The sequence below is a fragment of the Triticum urartu genome, chromosome 2A (genome assembly GCF_056163025.1).
Source record: "Triticum urartu cultivar PI428250 chromosome 2A, HENAU_Tu73, whole genome shotgun sequence".
Classification (NCBI taxonomy): Eukaryota; Viridiplantae; Streptophyta; class Magnoliopsida; order Poales; family Poaceae; genus Triticum; species Triticum urartu.
In genome coordinates this window covers 33,265,130-33,274,106 of record NC_141874.1, presented here as the reverse complement: position 1 = coordinate 33,274,106, position 8,977 = coordinate 33,265,130, and the positions used below count along the sequence as shown (strand labels likewise).

At 42.6% G+C, this 8,977-nt stretch overlaps 1 protein-coding gene across 2 annotated transcripts; it reads left to right on the top strand.

The window, feature by feature from the left end:
• Nucleotides 1–1,075: 1,075 nt before the first annotated feature.
• Nucleotides 1,076–5,217, top strand: LOC147983257 (uncharacterized). 2 transcript variants are annotated; one of them, XM_087542875.1, is made up of 6 exons: nucleotides 1,076–1,223; nucleotides 2,295–2,438; nucleotides 2,818–3,065; nucleotides 3,157–3,318; nucleotides 3,690–4,014; nucleotides 4,473–5,217. In XM_087542875.1, the coding sequence occupies exons 2-6, from the start codon at nucleotides 2,297–2,299 to the stop codon at nucleotides 4,742–4,744; spliced, it is 1,149 nt and encodes a 382-aa protein (XP_087399001.1). In that variant the 5' UTR covers nucleotides 1,076–1,223; nucleotides 2,295–2,296; the 3' UTR covers nucleotides 4,745–5,217. The 2 variants fall into 2 exon arrangements, with proteins under 2 accessions (XP_087399001.1, XP_087399000.1); XM_087542874.1 differs by lacking the exon at nucleotides 1,076–1,223 and having other exon boundaries at nucleotides 1,433–2,438.
• The last annotated feature ends 3,760 nt before the right edge of the window (nucleotides 5,218–8,977 follow it).

Genomic DNA, 8,977 nt, shown 5'->3' with positions numbered 1-8,977 from the left:
CCCCACTCTCCTACTCAAGGTCAACATATCAAAGGCATGCAATTCTATTTCGTCAACTTTTCTTCTTCATGTGTTGCGATACATTGGCTTTGGTGACAAGTTCCTCGAGTGGATCTGTATGGTCTTTTCTTTTGCATCCTCGAAGGTCATGTTGAATAGAATTCCTTAAAGGTGTATGCTCCGTCACCAGGGCTTGTGGCAAGCCCCTATCCATGCTTTTCTTCATCCTAGTCATGGAGCAGCTAAGTGCCTTGTTGATCCATAGTGAGGAGGTCAGCATGCTCGAGCTGCTACGTCGTCGAGGTATCAAGCCATGGTGCCCGCCTCTATGCTCAAGTGTTATCGATTCAATTTATAATCTATTCATGAATTGTTCCTCCTCGACCTTAATTAATCTGGCACTACATCAAGGTAACTGGTCCGTACCCTACCAATAGTGCTGCCCCTGACACATATGTGCCACTGATTCAACTCAGCAATCCTGCTGACGATGTAGGTTATCTAGAAGGAGCGCAATGCTCAAGTCTTCAATGTCCAATAATCCATGATTGGTGCCCTTAGGCAGAAGTTCTGAGATGAAGCTCCATTTGCGTTAGCCGTGATACAGCATTCGTGGCTGGCATCGGGAGGGATGGGCTAGACTTTTGAAAGTGTGCTTCTAGTCCCAAACTCACATGCACATGGCATGAACAGTAAAATTCAATAAATAACAAACATTGCTCAGTGTTCTGGCTGCAAGAAAATCCTCATGATGAAATGACATTCATGGATGTGAGGACAAAAATAATAACAATGCCAGTGCTCCAAAACGCTTTCAAAAAGAGTCCTTTTCGAGCATAGACTTTTTTCTTTTGCCAAGACCTCTGTCATTCCATCGTAAAACTTTGCACACACGTGAAATGCTTGTCCAATGACGTGCGGGCCCCACCCATACCCTGTCCCACCCATCGGTTGGTGCGCGCAAGAGGGAGACACGTGTCCCCTCGTCCAGGTGCCGCACCGGCCCACATGGCAGACAGACAAATGGCTCCAGTCAACGAGGGAGTCTTGCCCACGGGGATATAAGCGACGCTTTCGCCCACGCGGCCGCCCACGCCTACCTGACCGCTGGTACACTGGCACGCGTCCGTCTCGCCCGCTTCGCCCCCCACCACTCCGGCAGACGGCGGCCACCGCCACCGTCGCCGTTCTGCCGCAGGCCGCCCCACCCTCGTAGATTCCGGGTGAGCGAATCCTCCCGCCGGCACCCCTCTCCTCCCCCCTCCAGCTCTGGCCGGATCCGTCCATTCTCGTGAGGTTTAGCCGATCCCGTTCGGGGTTCTGGGGCGGGATTCGTAATCGGGGCAGGCGGCCTCGGCGGCGAGTTTCGCGCGCGCGCGCGGGGCGGGGGGCGGGGGTCGCGTTCTTAATTCGGCGCCGTTCAGGGAGCGGGGCGTTCGGGGGCGATTCTTGGCTCCCCGCGTGGGTTTGGGTGTTCATCCGGAGAACCGCCACTCGATTCGCGCGTGTTCTAGCTGTCGTGAATCTGGTAGGGTTTGACTTGTACAGTACGGTTGTTTAGAGGGGATTTTCGCCTGGCGTCATGCGGGGAACAGGGCTATTTTGCTCTGCTTCTGTTCGAGGTGTCGTCGATTTTTGCCTGGGTTCATCTGAATGGCTCGCTCGGATATTTCTTGGGCGTTCTTGAACCTGCTGTTTGTTCTCTGTATGTCTGATTTCGTTAGTCTTTGCCGAAGGATCATAACTGTGTTTGTTTCTTGTCCGCGTAAATGTACTGTCGTAAAGAAAATAAAGTGCGTGCTCTGTTCTAGTCTCTCTGTCCCTCTGATTTTACCCCAACCAACACTGGCTCCCATGAATGCTGTAGGTTTATTCTAGCAACAGGTTGCAGTACGGGTGTAGATTGCTCTGTCACTTTTCATGTCAGGATCCACTGTCTGATGAATCTTTCTGCTACCAAGTTGAATTCTATTTCTCTGAGCCCTGAGAAATGAAACCTTTGTTATGATGGTGCTGGACTTTGTGAGTTTGTGTTTGTTTTAACTGATAATGTTCAATTTGCTCACTGACTGGAAGCGCTGTATTGTTCACACTTTTGCAATCATTTAATCTGAAGGAAATGTGAGCGAATTAAATTCCTACAGCAGTAGCATTTTAGGCAACTTTAGACATGGCATAGTGTTGCAGCATTGCCTGTTTGCTAGATACTACATGTGTTTCTTTTTATAGCTCCTTGCTGAAACTGGACATCTTTTCCTGGACAATCATGTGTCCTCCACTTGGTACACCAACAGAAATGGACTACAGTATCAGTGATTCTTGGAGCGATGAAGAACTTGTGCGATTCTTGGCAGAGAGGAAGGCCGACGACTCCCTGCCAGAGAACGTACTTGTGGGCATGGACCTTTCTCTCATTCATCCACAGGACTCCTCTCCTGGTTAGTACCTAGTGATGCACAAGATAATAATTATGATACGTAAATGGTGCTGTAAATACTCCTGCAGTCCGAATTCGTGCTGTTATTCACTATGTTGTACTTTCTTCTGCGAGAATGATTATATTATACTTAATCCAGTTTTTTTAGATACTTTTGGATAAACTGCACATAGCTGATAACTCTCTAGCATAAAGCAGCAACTTACTACGTTGTCCAAACTTGTTAGCATGTGGTTTGCATATTTGATTTGGTGAATTCTGTGGTTGCGTGGGACTAGGTATTATTTCCCCTTTCTGAAATCCATGTGTTTGCCTTATAATCTGTGCTAATTCTAATTGATTTGCTACTAGATACATGACAAAGATAACTCATCTTACAGGGAACATATGGTACCTGAACCAGTCAGATGATCAGCAGCCCTATGGGAATGGCGAGTCAGATATTAGAAAGGCAAAAGGTGGATACTGGAAGTGCATAGATGTTCTCAGAATACCAACAAGTAAATCTACTGCTGGTGTGAAATTTAGTCTGGAGTTTTATGAAGGCGAAGCACCATCTGGTAAGAGAACTCAGTGGTTGATGCATGAATATCAGGTAGAACAGAATGATGAAGCTAATGTACCACAGGTAGCCCATTTTTCTCCCTGAACAGAAGTTACACAGATGTGCCTAGCTATCAACCAGGGTTGATGACTGATGCCTTTGATCTTCCTGACAGGAGTACAAGTCTTTGTGTACAATATTGATGCAGGGGAGCAAAAAGTTAGATACTGAAGATGAACTGCTATCTCTGAGTACTAATGCTCCTAATAATCACTTGGAATCTTATCTTCAATATCTTGCTGACATGGAAGAGCAGAATGTTGCAGTAAACTCAAAGGTATATCATAATTTCTTTGTTATACAATGTATCAATGTTTAGCATTTGCAGTAACACCTGCTCTCTGTTTGTTCTTATGCTAGGGTAAATTATGTTGTCTGGATTGTCTAAACTCTTTGCTGGTTTGTCATTATAAATTGGTAAATAGTTCCCCAGGATCCTCTTATTGTAAATCACCTGTTTATTTGAAGAATCAGTCTTGCAGATTCTTGGATTCATTCAAAAACCATACGTACAAATGTAGCTTATCAGGGTATTCAACTTCGTGTCATTCACTTGTTACTAGTTTGAGGCAATATAAACCCGATGGTATGTCATTCATGTTAGTCTGACCTGTAATCTTGATGAATCCTTCAATTTACATATGCCAGATTGTATCTTCCAGCCAGCAAAATAGCTCTTCCAGAGTAGGGAAGGACATTTATGAAGATTATAATGCTGCAGTTGGCGTAGATTTTGTGAATGCTCTTGCTAACGAGGACTACATAGAAATGAAAGATCTATTAAGCTCAGATGGCTCTGCATCGACTTCTGAATTTTCAAGTAGACGGTCTGAAGAGTACTTTGACTCTGATGCATTACTGAGAGAGCTCTTGAATGACCAAAACACAACTAGAGAAATACATCAGGACTGCAACCATAACATAGCCGGACCTACTAAATCTGATTGCGTGGTTATCAGTCCACCAGAACAAGGTAAGATGACATTTGTCTCACTTGTTTTGAATTTAAGAGGTTGCTTTAGATCCTCGTGTAGTATGTTCCCAAAACTTTGTGAGTGTAGCCACACGAAGAATCATTTGGAAACCTAGAACAGTTCAATTTTGCAACTATGAAGTCCCACTGTAATGGACCCACATGATGAATGAGTCGATGGAACTTTCAACAAAGCCAGTTTGGCAATTACAGTTAGTCCCACTGTGTGGCATTTTTCTCCTGGGAGGGCTTGTGTTGATTTGTCAATGCTATTAGTTATTGAGATTATAACAGTAATATGTAACTGGATGTTCGTTAACTCTAGTCTAGACAGTTACAGTACTATAGATAAGACCCTCTGTTTTTTCTTTTCCCTGTCTGTACAATAGTTTGCTGATAAGTGAATTTTTTTTTTGCGTGGATGCTGATATGTGAAGTTAATGCATCTGTTCTTACAGGGTTGGTTCACAACCATGATAATGGTGCCATGGTGGCTGGAACATCACTGGAAAAGGCAGCGTCAGATTCTGAAAGAGATCAACATTCGAGCGATCAGTGTCTGGATCACCATCCTCCTGCGTCTTCCTGTTCTCAAAACAGCCATGTAGAACAAAGCCATTCAAATAGTTCTAGCAGCTCGCATGGAAGCACCACGTCTCCCCAGAGAAGTCGATCTATCGGTAAACTTGGAAAGATAGGAAAGAAGTACTGCTGCTTGGGATCATTCTAGTCCCCTGCATATAGCATTTCATCGATTTTGTACAGGATGGGACATAGGCAAGTCAAGTTTTCCTCTTGAGCTGTGTAACATAGGATATACCATGCCATGGTATTCGGACCTTGACCCTGTCACCTGAACAAACTGTTGATAGATCTTCTGGCAGAACGAGGGCACGTTCCGAAGCAGCATGAGAAAGCACTTCATATAGTGTGAGGCACATGTCGTGACACTGATGATTCTGTTGAACCGAGTTGAGGCTCTTATATCATTTGATCGATAATATGCCAGTTCTGTTATCGATTCTTATCTTTGTTCAGTACAATGAGTTCAGTTGTGGTTTCCAACTCTCACCAGCCCCTCATTTGTGAATTCTATTGTAAAATTCTGTGCAATGTAATTTCACCTTTTAGCAAGTGATACTAACTGATAAATACTTTGCAATCTTCTGTTCTGGTGAAAGGTAATTAGTCGAGATGTCAGAATGAGAACTGAAGGTCGGTAATTAGTCGGTTTCAGCAGGAATCATCGCGTCCTGAATTTGTTAGCTCTATGGAGCCAGCAACCTGGTAAATTTGCGATGTGACTGCTTTACTCCTGGGATGGGATGCTGTCGTGCTGGCCCTAGATGCGCTGGTGGTGGGCCGTGCCATGCCGATGATGCTGGCACGGTAAAGAAAATCTCTGTTTTGTTTCCTGCAGGTCCTAGTGGTGCCACATAGTCACCTCCAAAAAGACTAAAAGGTGTTGTGTATTAATTCAGAAATAGACCTGTCATTACAACCGTGCAAAGGTGGGCTCCATAGGCAGGTCGGCATTGAACCTAGCAACATGCTCAATCTTACAATCATGCAAATATTAGTTTTATTTGAAAACCCCGTGGTTTAATTTGCCTGAATTCTGGCCTTGAACCTATGTTTTTTTTTGGCATTTGGACAATACTGAAGGGGAAGCTTGGTGCAGCGGTAAAGCTGTTGCCTTGTGGTTTACGTCACGGGTTTGAATTCTGAAAACAACCTCTTGCAGAAATGCAGGAAAACATTGCGTACTACAGACCCAAAGTGGTTGGACACTTCCCCAAACCCTGGGCAAGCGGGAGCTATGTGCACCCGGCTATCCTGCTATGCCTGGCCTACTGGTGGAGAGACATAGCCATCTTGTGGTTGGTCAACGTCTTGGGAATAAGATCTTGACTTACCCATAGATATGTTCATCCTTGGAACCTTGAAGCTTGATGTAATGAAAGACCAAACAAAAATGGTGGTTGATTATCCAATTCAGCATGAAACCGAGTCCCGACACTTCCTAATCCTAACATATCGACATGCCATGTGTTCAGTTGCGTTGCTAGAGGAACACCTTGCAGGCTACTTCCTAAATGTCCTAGAGCATGTAACATCTTGCTCCTAAATAAGAAAAGAGGTGTGTCCATCTTGATGTTCTTTAGATTCTAAAGAAGAGAGGGCGATGTTTTTGTTCCAGTGTTGTGCTCTTAAATAAGAGGATCGATGCATATGATTCAACACAGTTCAACAACCATCCATACCAATTTGTAACCATGTGCAGTGCTGACATGCCGTCTTGGCTTGCACATGGATCATTAGATATGGTGCAAACAGACTATAGTACCAGAAATGGAAATATCTACTGTGTAAACCTGCAAACAAATTCATGTATGTCCTAGATATACAAGAGGTTTGAAGGATCACGAAACTTAAAAGCTGAGGTACTTGCAACCCAAAAGCATGAATCGGAATCTGCAACCCAAAAGCATGAATCGGAATCTGCAACCCAAAAGCACAACTCAGGCTGTGTTTGATAGCAAAGTATTATATAAACCAAAGTATCAAAAACTACAGTAATTTTGCTTGTAGGTGTGAGATACCATAGTTTTATCAAAACAGAGTATTTTGCAGTATTCACAATACATAGAACCTATTTGGTTGTTGCCGCATAACGCTGTAAATTTTGTTGTTTAGCCGTTGTGTTTAAGCACTCAGCAGCTCTGTTTTTAAAAAAGAGGTTTGGGGTTTTTTTTTTATGCAGAGAAAAAACTACAGTTTGCCCAATACTACAATATTAAAAGCACAGTTGTTAGGGACAACCAAACAGCTTATTGTAAATAAAACCGTGGTAATCTCAAAAACTGTAGTATTCTCAAAATACTTAGAAAATACTTTGCTATCAAACAGGGCCTCAGTTTCAGGAATATAATGATTACTGGGTCTTGAACAAGTTATTCTCTATGGACTTAACAACTTGGTAAATTTGTGATGTCAGTGCTTTAATGCCACCTTATGCATCTCGTCTAGTATGGTTGGTAGAATTGAGCCACCTATTAGTCATTCTGGTGTGTATTTGTGTATTTGTTAATAGTCCCTCTATTTTACCAGTGAGTGAGATACTTGAACGTAAAAGAGAATCGTTCATCACAGGGCTAAATTTTGCATGTCAGTTCTACATAACAAATAAATAAAAACATATAGAAGACTGTATGTACTTTTTTCTCTCCTTAATTCAGGCCCCACCGACCCCACTCACCAGGAAACAGGTAGAGCAGTTGTGAGGTTGCAATCAGGGCTTCCTAATTCCTACAAATGGCTACTGTATAGCTCTTGGGTCGCCACCAGGTGGGACACTGTCTTGTAGACTCTTTTGTTCTTGATGGTAAATTATGCTACTTTGCTATCATTTTGTCATATGATATATTATCAAAATATTGCCACTGAAAATAACAGCTTGTCCTATTGTTGTTGCGATTTTTGTGCACAAAAGTTTGCATCTATGATGTCATTAGTATACCATGCCAAAGAGAACAATAAAGAACTGGTGTAACTTTGTTACTAAAAATCTGAGACTTCCTTAGTCGTCAAACCCATCGCATTCTACCATAACCGTCTACTGTAGAATACCACAAAGGTGCCAAGAAGAAGCAAAGGACCTCCAAGCACTATACTCGACATGATGACCGTAGAGATTTTTATCATTCGGGAAGGAGGATGTTATTATTGAAAACATCATCTACATTGGAAGATACAAAAGGTGGACCATGACCTAGCTACAAATGACTTCCTATTATAAAGAACATACATACTTAATATTGTGGGCGTCCAAGATTTATCCATATCCTGCATGGTGAAATTCCACTAGTGCAGAACCAGGCTTTAGCGCCGGTTCGTAAGGGCGTTTAGTGCCGGTTCTACAACCGGCACTAAAGAGTGGAGACTAAAGCCTCCCTCCCCCCTTACTACCGGTTCGGCACGAACCCGCGCTAAAGTGCCACCATGTGGCACGAGCCAGGCCCGGGTGCTGGTAGACAATTAGTACCGGTTGGTAACACCAATCGATACTAAAATGTTTAGGAGGATTTTGGTTTTATTTTTTATTTTTCCATTAATTTAGTGTTTTCCATTTAATTCTTTTTTGTTTGCTGGTATTTTACGATACTACATATTGTACACGTTATGCATATATATACATAGATTTTCTCGTAGAACCGATCATATATATCATCCAATGTCTCACAATCACCATTAATTATTCACACATACACATGTATATATATAATTTCTCCTACATGTTGCCTTGTTGCCTTCGGAGCATGATCACAAGTGGTTTATGGGGCGGTAGCGGGTAATAGTATTCTCCTTTGGGATCTATGACCTGATCGAGCAAAAATCCCGCTATTTCCTCTTGAAGTGCTAGTATGCGCTCTGTTTCTAGGAGCTTCTCCCGCACCTCTTTGAACTGTTAAGAAGGAAATCAATATGCATGTGTATTAGTTGTGTGACTAGATATCGATAATGATGTAAATGTTGTGAATAATGTTCTGGCAAACGTACCCATTCCTGTCTATCAGATTTGCTCCTTTCGGACGCCATCACGCGAATGTTCTCGCAAACGTAGTATGCACACATATCAGTCCCCGGAGCCTGCTTCAGGGCCTTTACGAGAATGGAATTTAATCAGATAATAATTAATCAAGCATAATAATTAATTAATGGTATTAAAACAAGAATTAAAGAGATGGTAAGCTAGCTAGTAATACTTAATTACTTACCTTGGGTCGAAACCAAAACAGTTTTTTGTCGCCATTTGCTTGGAGTCACCTTGATGAACTTTGCCCAAGCCCTGCCCGCCAGCAAAGAAAATGAATAAATTGGTTATTAAATAGTTGATATCAGGAAATAAAGAACTAATTAAATAGGCCGAGATATAGTTAATAGTGATTGAAATTACCTGCCG